Source organism: Nilaparvata lugens, chromosome 6 (genome assembly GCF_014356525.2).
Source record: "Nilaparvata lugens isolate BPH chromosome 6, ASM1435652v1, whole genome shotgun sequence".
In the NCBI taxonomy this organism is placed as follows: Eukaryota; Metazoa; Arthropoda; class Insecta; order Hemiptera; family Delphacidae; genus Nilaparvata; species Nilaparvata lugens.
The window spans coordinates 14,931,439-14,947,010 of record NC_052509.1 but is presented as its reverse complement, the minus strand read 5'-3'; the positions used below and the strand labels follow the sequence as shown (position 1 = coordinate 14,947,010).

General features: G+C 33.2%; 1 protein-coding gene across 9 annotated transcripts in view; it reads left to right on the top strand.

Annotated features, from left to right (window-relative positions):
- Positions 1-297: 297 nt before the first annotated feature.
- LOC111052778 (transcription initiation factor TFIID subunit 4) overlaps positions 298-15,572 on the top strand; it is a 42,735-nt gene continuing 27,460 nt past the window's right edge. For 2 of the 9 annotated variants that reach the window (XR_005571544.1, XM_039430195.1), the window contains exons 1-7: positions 312-1,657; positions 3,120-3,302; positions 7,550-7,633; positions 8,628-8,957; positions 10,199-10,333; positions 13,837-13,989; positions 14,974-14,985. Coding sequence is in view for 6 of the 9 variants with exons in the window: in XM_039430195.1 (XP_039286129.1) it covers positions 353-1,657; positions 3,120-3,302; positions 7,550-7,633; positions 8,628-8,957; positions 10,199-10,333; positions 13,837-13,989; positions 14,974-14,985 (2,202 nt within the window). In the remaining 3 variants the exon portion in view is untranslated. Of the gene's footprint in view, positions 1,658-3,119; positions 3,303-7,549; positions 7,634-8,627; positions 8,958-10,198; positions 10,334-13,836; positions 13,990-14,973; positions 14,986-15,572 lie in introns of all 9 variants that reach the window. The other 7 variants (XM_039430196.1, XM_039430192.1, XM_039430191.1 and 4 more) reach the window with 7 other exon arrangements.

Sequence of the window (15,572 nt, the reverse complement as noted above, 5' to 3'; positions counted from 1 at the left end):
GAATGATTCTTTTTGTGCATTCTTTTAATATTTATTCAAAAATTAAAAATATATTCTTGATTCAAAAAAAATGTCCAAATTATTTTTCAACTATTATCAACAATGTCCGAATATTATTCAGTTTGGTACTATTGAAGAATACACATCCAATACCCGACTCTATTACACGATAGCTCAATTAATTTCAAAATTAAACTTTTTCATCAATAATATACTACATGATTATTCATTTTTATAAATGAACAGTGAATTCTGATAATATTTAACCTACAATAAATTACTGTTGGAATGTTGGTAATGGCTATATTGCACAGCAATATTGTGTAGTGTTTCTCAATATCTATAATTGATTATGAAAGATGTTTTAAACAATATATTATGCCTAAATTACAAATGTTTCTATCCAAATAATGAAATATCTTTCCAAATTGATGAATTTCATTCAATATTTAAAAATAAAACAGTTTCTATTGTATGTAAAGTAGAAGACTACTTTACGTTTTTACTCCGTCTCAAGGGCAATGCACTGTGGGTACGATTTGTGTATGGCGCATGCGCACATCAGTTTACAGTTGGATTTTGGCAGAAAATGGCGTCAGCGAAGTTCTTGGAGGAAGCTCTCAGCACAGACGTGGATGAGTCGGCAGTGAACGCTTTAGTTGGTTCTCTTGAAGATCAGTTGGTTACAACAGCTCCTAATGCTTCTAATCCACAAGCAACTTCTGTTACAGTGAATCAAAATCATATGACCAGCTCTATTTCAAATGGGGGCACAGTAACTACTCAGAAACATGGTGTATCTAACGGTGGGTCAGACTCTATGAATATTATTTTAAACAATGACGCGAATAAAGTTTTACCTAGTGCTTCTCATCAAAGTTCGAACACTTTACCTACGAGTGTCGTGAATACAGTTGTTGCTTCGTTACATGGTGGTGTTACGTCTAGTGGTTTTCTCAATCAAGTGACTTCTAATATAGGCTTAGTTCAGCCTAATCTAACTAATGTTAACAAACCACAAGAAAATGTTAAATTAGTGTTCCCATCAAATAGTCAAGCTGTGACAACAAGTGTAGGTGTTAACATAAACAATAGAGTAACTTACGCAAATCAAACAACTTCCCTCCCAAATGGTAGTATAGGCATAACACATAGTGGCTTGAATGTTACATCAACTAATGTACAGAGCATTGTTACACAGAGTTATTCACAAGCTGGTAGCAATGCAAATAAACAGGTAGGAAGTGTAGTTGGCATGGACCAGAATAAACCGACTGGAACGGCATTAGTAATAAAATCTAGTGGAAATTCTCATGGGACGCAAGGTGCTCAGATGACAACTGGCGTTGTTCCTGTTTCGATGACAGTTAATTCTACAATGACTCTGACTGGATCTCATGCCGTTAATACGGCTATAAATACCACCACGTCTTCTGGAGTACCTGGCGTTGTTACGTTAGCCAAGCCCATCAATCAGTCTGTAGGTACACAGCAGACAATCGTTGGAAATAATCCTACATTAATTCCGACCAATGTCCAAATACTCAATGTGAATGCTATTCGAGCTGCCGCCCCAGGACAGGCGGGGCAAAAGACATTGCCATCAAGGGTTATGATAGGCCCTCAGATGGTTAGTGCCAGACCTGGCCAACCAGGAGTAAGTATTAAAAAAAACTACTAATTTTATTAAGAAAAAATTTGGCTGGCTAAATAATTTTAATCTCAACATGTTGAATTCCATTTTTTGACAAATTTATATGACAGCTGATTACATTAGAGGTTAGGATTCACTGTCAATGCAACTACAGCTGTAAGCCAAAAGTAAACATTGAACTCAATGTTATCATAAGTGTTCTGGAACATTTCCTTTATATATTTGAGCTATAACTTATGATTTTACTTGGGAAATTTTTCCAAACTCTATTATAGAAAGTGATATATCAATAACATATTGATTATGTGTTACACGTGGATTTTCATCTCACATGTGACAATATGGAATTGAAGAAATATTTCGACATAAGAATGCAAACTTCCTTCTAAACGTAAATTTTTAGACATTGCATTATCATAATTTGTTTAAATGAAGTCAAGTAACTGGAAAGCTCTTTTTAAAACACCATGTGTTGCGTAATAAGAAATTATAACCTCAAATATAGTCTTATGTCACTGGACATAAATTCTCAATTAAAAATACTAAATATCTTGCAACGCTATAAATAATATTCTACTTATAACACTATATTCCATAATAAATGCTAAATTTCAGATTTATGACAAACTATATGCTTATTGACAGATAAGGTTCAATCTAGGACATTTAGTTTGACACTATTGTATGTTGCAATAACTAGGCTATGTCAATATTATAATGAACAACATTCCTCTCTAACAATTGATTTAGTCATTTTATGGCATAGTTGAAATGCCTACATTAAGTTATTAAAGGTTCTTACTTAGCTTTTCGGCTGTAGCCTATTGTTTTAATGTTGAATTGAATATTATTAGATTAATCAAATTGTTTCTTCATTATTGTCATCAACTACTTTCAATTGTTTTCGAACAATAAACTCTTAGTCTTGGCTTATCTTTTCTGTAATTCTGTGAAGTGTTTTCTCACTCACACTCTTATGCTAATTTTACCAACACCCCAAAAAAGACAAGGTATTTGAATAAATCTAAAATGCAAACAAGATGAGCTCAAAGCAAAAATCCCTCACGTGTATTGACTTTTAGGCCGCTCTGTACAACCATTCAAATTATAATAGCCTATTCATATTTACAACCTACAAGAAATATTCCTTTATACCTATATTTGTGCATAACTCATAGTCATATTGGGAATCCGGTCCCATAAGATGTCAAATTCTGAATCGTTAACAGGATAATAAAGTGAATAACTTATTATTTATCTATACTTATTTTATTCCAAACCAAACAATATAAACTTTTCTGATGAATTTTCCATTTCCCAATCATATTTATATCTTCATGATATGTACTATCATATCTAAATGTGTGAATAATTTATAATCATATACATTTCTGTAAAATTCATTCCATTACTAAACAATTATTTTTAACGTTTGTCTAAAGAATTTGTGCATTTTCTTTTGCAGCAGATCACGTTGCAAGCACTGCAAGGCCTGCAGCCGGGCACTCAAGGTCATCTGCTGGTCAAGACTGAGAACGGCCAGTATCAGCTGTTACGGGTGGCCGGCACTACGCAGACGCAGACGGCCGCCATAGCGCCAAACAACGCCGCCGGAACTGCCTTTCGCATGCAACATGTCCCTGCTGCGGTCAGTACTCAGTACCACTATTACTGCTAACCTATCTGTCAACCATTTCATAGTGAGGCTGAGTTGAAGCTCAGTTTCATGTTTCATGTTGGTGAGTCAACACCTTTTTAAATTGTTTTGCTGTCTTTGTCTGTCATTAGACAAAGTTGCCCTGTTGCGGTCAGTACCACATTATTACCGTACTAACAAATCTGTCAACCATTTCAGAGTGAGGCTGAGTTAAAGCTCATTTGGTGAGTTTCATATTATAAAGTCAACACCTTATTAACCTTGGTTTGCTGTCTTTGTCTGTTATTAGACAAAGATGCCCTGTTGCGGTCAGTACCACAATTATTACTAACTTATCAGTCAACCATTTCCTGGTGAGGCTGAGATGAAGCTCATTTGGTGAGTTTCATGTTATAAAGTCAGCACCTTATTAACATTGTTTTGCTGTCTTTGTCTGTTATTAGACAAAGATGCCCTGTTGCGGTCAGTACCATAATTATTACTAACAAATCTGTCAACCATGTCATGGTGAGGCTGATTTTAAGCTCATTTGGTGAGTTTCATGTTATAAAGCCAACACCTGATAAACTTGGTTTGCTATCCTTATCTGTTATTAGACAAAGATGCTCATTTTTCGGTCAGTACCACAATTAACTGCTAACAAATCTGTCAATCATTTTATGTTGGAGTAGGGGTGAAGCTCCTTCAGTGAGTTTTACGTTATAATGTCAGCTCTGATTAACATCAGTGTGCTTTCCTTGTCAGTCATCAGACAAGACAGATGATTCTTTCCTTCTCCAACTCCGCACCGTTAACCAATCGTTTTTAGGTTATGGTGAAGTGAGATATATAATTAGCCACCAGAATATCTAAGTTACCAGAGTATAACATTTATAATTGAATCATAAAAGGTAATGTTTTTGACAAATAAAATATATTTCTTATAGAATTTATTAAATCTAATATTATATAAAATGTACCTTGATGACTTGAATCCTATGGTGAGGTTCTCGTTACCTATAATGACAGTGGAGAAAGATAGGATAATTCTATGGTAAGTGTTGGAGAATTAGGAGATAAGGAGAACAGTGTTGCCGATTCTGTTCCTCCTATAGATGATAGCTGATAACGGTATATCTCATGTAATATTAACGGTTCATTATTGTTGAAAATAGTCAATTATATTTTATTCGTCGAGAAAATATAATTTTCAATTATTTAATAATCATTTTTCATAATTGAGATTGAATATTCTGTTAATTATATTCCTACATTGTTGAAAAACGATCTGACAACGTTGCGGAGCTAGAAAAGGATAGTACTTCTTCACTTTGTCAAATGATAGACAAGGAGACCAATACCAAGGTTAATCATATGCTGCGTAAAATTATAAAATTATAGTTAATGGTGAGGCAGAGGTGAAGCTCCTCTAGTAAGATTCACGTTAAAAGTCAGCACCTGATTGAGATTGGTGTACTATCCTTGTCTGTCATTAGATACGGCAGATGACTCTCTCCTTCTCCTACTCCTCACCGTTGACGAATCGTTTTTAGGTTATGTAGAATTGAGAAATATAATCAGCCACCAGAATATCTAATCTCAATCATCAGAATTTATTATTAAATAATGAAAAATAATAATTTTCACGTATAAAACATATTTCAGATAGAATTGAGCATTATTGATCACAATTAACTATTTAAATTTGGGGAAGGAACAGTTGTGGGCTTTAAGCCTGTTGTTCCTTTCCCAATCATTCATAGTTGAGAATTATATTGTATGTATCAATGTATAATTCTCTGTTTCTCGTTAGGGCTACTCTTGAATATAACTAAAAATATACATCCAAGTACCCTTTTTAAAATTGTTTACTCACAACATGTTTCGGCTATATGATGCCATTATCAAGTGATTGGAAAATAAATAAATAATATATCATAATACCGGTATGATATGACCGTGAATCCTATCCATCTATCATTGAAGGCTACAGGAACCTAGCAGCTATGTTACCCCATGCGAATTATGACAAGTTCCAATAGGGTGTCACAGTCTATTCGTAAAACATATCAACCGTTCTACAATATAAACTGATTCTTATCCTAAATCAATAATATTTCCACTTGAAATATACAATATAATATATAATTTTATAAGTTGTAATTTTTAACAAGAATCTTATGTCTCTAATTATTTAAAATTCTGTAATTGTACCCAGTTTCCAAAAACTTTGTCTTGTAATTTTTCTCATGCTTTTCAGAATTATTGGGAAAAAAATATCCAAGGAAAATATATTAATATGTGTAAGCATTTACTAAATGCTAAAACAATTCTACTAAAAAGTAGGAGGTAGCCTTTGGAATTGAGAATTAGCTGTCTGGGGTCATTTTAGAGACTTCATTCAACCAACTTGATACTTGAATTCGATTAACAAGGTTTTGAACACAAAACTTACTGAGAATGAATCAATATTATATGGAAACAGATCATCTTTGGTCTGCATATAACGTGCTCAAGTCGATTTCGAAGGTAAAATAATCCCTCCTATAGCGGAGGGAAAAATATTCACGGCACAGCTGCTCTTGCACAAGATAGCTAGGGTTACCGCGCATTTTACAACGGGAATTTTCGTGCCGTCAAGTTGGTAGGAGTGACAGTTTGTGTGGTAGTCGGAGTCAGCTCAGTTAGTATCTGGACTGGCTAAAGATACTACGCAAAAGTAATTTTCTCAGGGTATATATTTGTAAGTTTTTAGGAATAGTGTGTTGCGGGAAGTTACAAATGTGCTGTATAAGTATAATGGATCAGAACTTATGGTGACAGTCGCTTGGATGAGCTCATAAATTCAATTGTTTTACTTGAATATTATCAAGACAAGTTCAGTGTCAATCTCGAAAATAGGCTAAACTTTGTAAGAGTATTACTTATAAATTGTTACCGGTACTGCTAATTTGAAAAATGAGTGAGAATGTATCAGAGTGTCCCATGCATTCTGGAGGTGTTTTTTCTTTGCCGATTGCATTTGTCAACAAGAGAAATGGAAGAAAAATGCTTGTTGTTGAGGGGATTATTCACAGAAATGGGAGACGTTTGAAGTATACTGTCACACCTGTCAGGGTATTCTCGGACATAGCGGTTTTGGTTTGTATATTAGTATATATTTGAGTAGAATCATAAAATTACATTTTAGAAACGTTTTACAATGTTAAATTGATTTAATACAATAACCTGATTTATAATAGTTTCTAATAATATTATAGACTTCCAAACAAAGATAATACTGTATTTTGAAATTTTAAAGCGATATAGCGAGTTTTTAGAAAGAGGTACTCCAAATTTACAGTTTGAAATCTACGATCAACAATAATTCATTTATTCATGGCAAGTTTGTATTGTTAAAAATTATTTCTTATAAACGAGAATACTGCTGGAAGATGTGTCGTATCCCTTAATTTTTATTAAGAATATTTATTTACAATGATTTCCTAATCTTCATGCATTTCAGCTAAATAAGTAGCCTTTAAAGTAAGGATTGCCTAAAAAAATATATTCTTTAGTAGTTTCTTTCCATATCGATTTTTTATTAATCACATCCGGTTAACGAGCTTGGAATTTTGCAATCATTATGTACTTAGTAATATAATTACAGTACAACCAATATAATATATTATATTCACTGGCTAATGAATAACACAGACGTGAATAATATGTGAATAATTAATATAGTTTTGTGATAATAGTTCTCATATGATTTCAGTCAGCGCTCTTTTACCAATGCTATGAGTCATAACTGGAGGAATGTTAATATTTCCGCTAGTACTTAATATTATGAGTAATTCAAACTGTTTACTAAGAGATAGTGTTTTTCAAATTAAGTTTGCACTTAAATATATTTTCTGTGTTTTAAAATGATGTAGGTCATATTTTGAATAAATAATATAATAAAATCTATGAATGATTCGTATTTGCAGAATTCTCAAACTGTTTACAAAGAGATAATGTTTTTCAAATTAATTTTGGTAATTACAGTATATATTTTCTGTTCTTCAAAATAATAACGAAACCCAACATGATTTTTGTTCATGGTATTAGGTTTAATGTGAAATGTTGACGTCTAATTTGCCTGGCGTTGACTCGCAATTCTGGTGATTTCAGGCATGTAAACATCCGAATGAATGGAATAATGTAAGAATGAAAACCGTTCTCACTAAAGATATTTTTATTTTGTAAATTTATATCAATAAATTTGATGTTGACAGGGAGGTGCCGCAGCAGGGACTATTCATACCCAGGTGCCGGCTTTGGCTGCTACAACCACCACCACTACCACACCAACCGTTGTTGTAAGTTATTTTATAATAGAATAACCAATCAAGTTTAGACAAATTGAAATCTTTTCGATCTGAGAACTGAGATCCTCCTTTTGTCGTGGTCGACGACGGCCTTTACGCACAAACGAAAACCCACCTTTACAACTTCACATTCAAAAACATATATTTAGTATAATTTTAATAAGAATGTTCACCTCCCATCAATAGCTTAGATTCAGTTTTGTTCTTCAAGGCTTGCTATTATTCTTTTGAAGGAATGACCGTAGTCGACAGGTTCAGACAAAGGTCCCAGGTTCGAATCTTAGTTTCTAAGATATTTTTCTCGGGTCAATCCCATCTTTCAAATGAACACGTTAGGATGTCGTTCCCCGCTGACTAAAAGCAGACTTAAGTCACGTTAGAGGTCCTGAAATTAATCAGGTACGACCTGGAAAACTCTTGACAGTATAGTGACAGTAATTATAATGGCATTATTTGATTAACATTGGTGCTGCTATCCTTGTCTATCATTCGACAAAGCAGATAGCGCTATTCTTTTCTAGCTCCGCAACGTTGCTAGCTCGTTTTCTAACAATGTAGATATATGATTAATCCCAATTATGAAAATTATTTATTAATTCATTATTTTTTTTTGTCGAATGAAATATAATAATATATTCATCATTTTTAACAAGAATGAGCAGTCAATATTACATGGGATATACCGTTATCAGCTATCTTGTATAGAAGGCAGTGGCAAGGCAGAGAATCGAAAACGCTGTTCTCTTACTATTGCCACTGCCAATACGCTTTCTCCACTGCCATTATAACGTGGACCTCACTATAGACCTGAGCCAGCATGTCACTCAATATCTATTTTCATCAACATTCTTAAATACTTGAACTTTTATACTTATCAAAGTTCATCGAGCATTTCACATTTTTTATCAATATTCTTAAATACTTGAACTTTTTTACTCATTAAAGTTCGTCAAACGATTATTAACAGTTTATGTTTGTTGCTTAGACACAGCAGCAGCAGCAGCAGACCCAACAACAACAGCAGCAGACGACACAGCAACAGCAGACGACGCAGCAGCAACAACAGCAGACGACAACAGGAGGCGTGGCCAGCCAACAGCAACGACACGGCGTCGACACGACCAAGGAGAAATGCCGCAAGTTCCTGGCCAACCTGCTGGAGTTGTCGAGTCGCGAGCCGAAGGCGGTCGAGACCAAAGTGCGCACTCTCATCCAGGAGCTCGTCGACACCAAGGTGGAACCGGAACAGTTCTGCGATCGCCTCGAACGGCTGCTCAACGCCTCGCCGCAGCCTTGTCTTATCGGCTTTCTCAAAGTGAGTTCCTCACAGTGCGACTGAAATTCACCGCTAGTTTATTTATTCATAAGTTGTGTAAATGGCTAATTCACCGCAAGTTGTGTAGTGTGTATGGCTAATTTCAAAATTTTCAGAGAGTTGCTATTGAATTTTATCAACCTTAAAGCTCCGTCGGTGTCTTCGGACATCTTCCGACAATTGGACTCTTGAAGTGGATGACAGCCGCTTCGTTGACAGAGTTCGTGAAATGTTCATGAGGAGCCCTAAGAAATCACTGCATCAAAGTTCTCGTGAAGGTGGTCTTCCACGTTACTCTTTTGCACTCTTTTACGATTCTTAAGAAATATATCAGTTTCAAACCATGGAAGCCACGAGATCCTTGATGCAGTGATTCCTTAGGGCCCCTCATGAACATTTCACGAACTCTGTCAACATTCTCTGCTGTCCTTGACGTTGATGGTCTTCCTGATCCTCTTGCATCTGCGACACTCCCTGTTGTTAGTAATTTGGAATGGCAATTTTTAACAGTTTTCATTTTGCATCCAGTGTTGCATGGATCCCTCGTTCAGCCCTCCACAACCTTTGTACTCGCACCACAGATCCCCAGACCTCATAACGAGCTGCTATTTTGGTTCGTTTTTCCACAGTCAAGAGAGGTGGCATTTCTAAACTGAAACAAATGAAAATTGGTGTTAAATAAAACCTCAAGGAGTGCTCTATTTAACAAATGTAGTTCTAACTAACCAAATTGGTTCATAAATAAAGAAATTATAACAGTATAAAAATAGAGAGTGACTTATCAGACACTCTATATAATTCCATTAAACTTATGTGATTATATCAAATTCTCAATATTATGTGAAGAAACAAATTCTCTATTCACACGTTCTTGTACAAGAAAATTTCTTCAAATAGTGTATCGTGGAAGTACTAAATTGAGTCAAACGTAAAACATTTTGAATTAAGCTAAGCAGTGGGCTACATCAATCATAAGAATATAATAAGCCTATTGAAATAATTAAAATCAACGCATTAATAAAATCAACTATGCATTAATTGAGCAGAGCATTTGATGAACTTCATTAAATGAATTTGTTACATGAAATTCATTCATTTTTCATGAAATCAGGTTTCCAAATACAGAATCACTTTGTATTATATATTGAGCTGGAGTGCTTTCTAGTACATTTTTTATAATTCTGATTTAATTTTTAATGTGAACGTTTTTGAAGATTCATTGTTTTTGTATTGTTTTACAGAAAAGTCTACCACTACTTCGACAATCAATGGTGACGAATGAACTGGTAATAGAAGGAATTCGGCCGCCTCCTCGCAATGTAGTATTCTCAATAGCATCGACAACACCAACCATCGTTCAACCACAACAAGTTCAGGTAATTCATTCATTAATTTAATAATACAATCACAAATCATATAGTTTTGACTGTGGGAGAACAACGGACATAGTCCAAAACTGCTCTTCTCACAAATTTCACTATTAGTAAAATTTTCCAAAAGAGGTTAGTATTTATTACTCTTATAAGAAATTTAAGTAAAATTTTCTGTCCGATAGATTATTATTACAAGAAGAAGATCATTTAGACTTCATTATTTTTAATCACAGAGTTTTCTTGACAATATTTATCTAATGTAAATAAGCCTTCTCCGAACTTCATCGTTATTTGGAAGTATCGTTGAATCTCTGAAAGTGGATTCTTCCTTGTACAAAACACATACGAAACACAGCACTAAAATTGCTGAGTTTATTGGAATTGAAATCAAATTTGCCATTATAAAATCTTATTAAAGCTTTATAAATTTTATGACAGCTTTTTAAATTGTTTTATCATCAAAGTAAATTATTTTTCATTTCATTCAATACTGTTTTTATAATTGTTAAGCTTCAGAACTTTATTAATTATTTATGCGTTTAGAAAAACTGGAAATGTGTTTTTATTTTATAATTGAGACGTTATCTAATCATATCAGTTTTAGATATAGTCTATCTTACAACGTTTATAGATCGGGTTTTTTATCTTCAGTATTATTAAAATTCAATCTTTTTTCAAGTCGAAACTTATTTTTTCATAAATTTTAAATTTCCAGCCTTATCTTGCTTTTATCTGTCTTTGGAAGGGATTGGTTTTGTCCAGTTTAAAGTTGTATGTGGAAGTTTTTCTTGTTTGATATTATTCATTTTACTCGGGAATTGGTTCTTGATTCAACTTCTAGTATTATTTGAAGTATTCATTTTTAACAAAGCTTTTTCGCTAGCTGTCGATTTAATAGAAAAATCATTTTGTTTTTATCGTCAAAATTTTATCGTCAATTTTTTATAGTAGGGTATTGTTTTAGACTCAGAAAATGGGGTATAGGCTGAGAAGAAGTGCTAGGAACAAGGTACGTTGATTTAACGTCTTATATACATACGTTGTGGCAATTAGTAAGATGCCTTCAATTTAAAATACATCTTGATAGTTGATTATTTGATTCCATGGATTTGCTTTTTTACTTAGCTTTCTGTGAGCTTTTTTCCTTCATATTAAAAATGAATCAAATTTTTATGAATTAAATGAATCAATATTTATTTGATCGATTCAAACAAAACTCAGTATAGACCTACAAATGGAATTATTTGGAAAAAAATCATTACATTATGTCCTGTTCCCGTAACTCACTTCACTTTCTCACCAGAGATGAAAAAATATAATATTAAGATTAAGGTTTAATAATGTTCCGTACAATAAACGAAGGTATTAGACATAGAATGTATTATTTTCTAACTACCTTGTATAAAACCAAAAGTGAATGCTTGGCTTGCCCATTATAATTAATATCGGGGCACCGAGCTTTGCTCGTTATTTATTTATCAACTTTTGATAAACCGAACACAATTATTTAAAATTATTGGGGAAGGACTAACAGGCACAGCCCAAAACTGTTTCTTCCCCGAATTTTGATTTATACACTATAAATAGTCCAGAAAGTAGGTTATGTTCAAAACACTTGAATTCAGGTTCAATTTTCTGTTCAAACATTTGAAAACAAAAAAATTCTAATTTAGGTTATTTACAAACCAAATTGAATTACAAAATAACACTCACTAATTACTTAAAATTGTCAAATAATGATCAACTTTGAAAATTATGATATACTCTAGTTTAGGAGGATTATCATGTCATGTCAACAAATCAGATTATGTTGATCAAGTCGATTAAATTGTCTAGCTAGATAAAATTTCTCGCTGATTGATTATGATTACACAGCTGGAAATAATTTTGTCTCTCTCCCACACAGGCACACGCATTTTCTGTTATCGAGAGACGACAAAATTATCATCTGTTTTCCAAGGATGAACTATCCTTTTCATGTCCTTCAGCGAGTTTTCCCAAGGATGAAACCTAGTACAATAGAATCTTTAGATCATAAAACCTACTATATTCCAAATTTCGTGAAAATCGTTAGAGCCGTTTTCGAGATCCGTTAAACATAAATAACCAGATAAATATATAAATACAGAAATTGCTCGCTTAATATAATAGGATAGATAAAACTGGTGAGAGAGAAGAATATCGTAGCCTTGATCTATCGTAGCCTTGTCTCAGGTTGGTGACATTGCGACCCAGCCGTGCAAACGAAAACATTTCATCCGCAGTCGACAGCTAATTTTCAATTTTCAGCCATCTTGAATTGAGCCCGACCCTGTCGCGGTTGACATAGGATAAGCTCCCATAAACGAAAACCTTTAGATCCACAATATTAATTTCCACATCTCAGCTGAGAAAAAAGCAAAAATGCTAGAAATCTGTTATCATTATCATATTGTTGTCTGCTATCTGGTAAATTAAAGTAGAAGGTTATGATTATCTGTAAATATCTATCCAGTTATCACTACATTTAAATTTTAAAATTACATTTTAAATACATTGAATTGAAATTTTTTATGCAGAATCAGGACCTCCTAAATAGTATTTAGGAGGTCCTGGCAGAATCCACTTGCTTAATTCTCAGAAGTTTACTATTTGCACAAATACTCCACTTTGACGATTTTGAAATCGCGTCACCTGTGCTCACAGCGAATACCATAATTATTATTCATTTATCTGACTGGATTAAAAATTCTACTAACAGCTGATTTAAATAATTCTACTTTCATTTCAACTGTCTGATCTCATAGTATGGAGAATTTTAACTTAAAGTCCCTCCATCTCTTGAATGTAAAATATATTGATATGGTGAGTTACTCAAATACTAGATTGTACTTAGACTCTGTATCCTATTCTACCAGGATGTTGACCTTTGAATTACTTGAATTATTTCTGATGATTTGAATTTGTTCTAATAAAACATCATAACCTATATTGTCTTCATTCATGTTTATTCAGGTAAACTCAACTACTTTTCTTTCACTTTAATTTATATTCATAATAAAAATTATGTTTCAAGTTCTGTTTTGTTCTGTGAAGTTTTGAAACTATTTTTTAAATTTCCATTTCTGCATTTTTTAATATTAATTTTTGGCTACTTTTCTGGTTTTTTAAAGTGTGTAGTTTTATATCAACCTCAATATCTTTTGTGGGTCTTATAATTATTCTCGGAAAAGAATAGCAAAGAAGGAAGTCAAAATTCACTCTGGTTTGTAGAGCCATGAATAATAATGGTAATGTTGACTTATCATCTCTCTCTCTTTCATGTGGAAACCATATAAAATTTGTGAGTTCGTCAAACAAATAAACATTAAAAAAACAATAAATAAGTAGCCTACTCTGTATGTGACCATTGAATGTTGTTTCAAAAATTATGTTCTTTTTGTCATTTATTTGTAATATAATGTGTTATAAATTTATTATGAATGGATTATTATGATAAATTGATTATTTTATGTTTGTGATTGCAGACAAGTCAATCGACGGTAGCAATGACGACGAGCGTTCGACCACAAGTACAAATGAACACAACACCACAGATGAGGGTGATCACTCACCCGAACACCACCCCTGTCTCCACCCCCACTCGACCAACTCAGCAGATCCAGCATCGCATCGTTACTGTAAGTAGGCCTACCTATTCACTTTCAAGTAAATCCAACTATTTTGTAAATAGACAAGAAACTGAGCATAGGATGTTAGCGAATTTGCAATGCTGTTTCTAATAATTGTCAGCACTCCTTGAAATTAATACATCATTGAACAACTAGATAAACTTTTAGAAGCTTTTACTACTAGCTGCTACTTATCATCATAATAATAAAATAGGATTTGTTCATATCAGTTATATCATACATCATAATAATGTACATAATATTCATGTCATATCAATCAATCAATCAAGAATCTTCTTTATTCCACAAAAATGATAAGTAAAATGAAATATAAAATACAAATAATTAAGTACTTAAATTAGGGTTTCATAATTATTATACATGGTTAGGGTTATCAATATCATACTCGCATTTCACTATCCAACCATCGTCCAATCCATCCAACGTATGGTTATCTTGAAATTTGGTTCTTGGCTCTTTCAATGATTTATAGTCTGACAAATTATCATCAAATTTGTTTTTGTATTATTCGTAGCAATTTTTCTAAAAAGAAACAAAACAAAAATTAAAAAATGCTTTAAAAAGGGTATTTTTTAGTAGTACCTAGGATCATTCTTTATGAGTATCGTATAGAAAACCTTGTTGAACGGTCTAAGGACTAATCAAAGTCCAACGACTTGGAATAATTCACATACATCTGTCGATTGCTTTGATCTAGACAACTTTTTGATAATGTGTTCGATGAAACTGTAATAAGTGAGTAAGCTATAGTAAGTGAACTTTTTATCGTAACTTTTTTTGTGCCCTTAGGGGGTGACGCTGTTTTAATAAAAAACAACATTATTAAATTTATTCGACGCAGTGATTCAGTTAATGAAGTCGGAATTGAATTTTAATGATGTCTGAAGCTCCAATTTTTTCATTCTTGAAATTTTTGAATTTTCATGAACTCTAATTAATAGATCATTGTTTTGTTTTTTTCCATGCCCTCAGAAGTACCTACAGGTAATCACCTTTCATTTAAAGTTTTTGAACGTGCAGTCCGTGTCATTCATGGCTTGTTTAGGTCGCTTGCTTAGTCTTCATTCTTCGTTTCCAACTCCTTTCAGTCTTCTAAGCCTATCGTTTCATATCCTCCTTCCTCTTATATATGTTTTCATTTCCTCACTCATTTGTTTTCTTCTGCACTTTTTGTTCATTTCTCTCAGCACTATTTTTCTCTCTTTTTCCAGTCGTTTATTCCGCCTACATACTTGGATCTATTTTTTCTATGTTCTCCTTTTTCAGTTGACGTTATTTTCTGTATTTTAGTCGCATGCTTATTTTAGAGAAAATCATTGTTGTTTTGGGCTATATGTTTTTGAAGCAATTTGTTATTTCGATATACTGCGAATATAATCTTCTCTTAAGATTAATCTGTATGCAGTCGGGTTCAGATGTAATAATAATATTGATGCGTTTCTGTTCATAGCGTGGTTATAGGCATGACCACAAGTGAACAAGTCAAGAACAATAAAAAAGAACTGTCATAAGACAGGTCAAGAACAAAGGTTACTATTCAAAACACACAAAGCATGCAACGAGACATACCA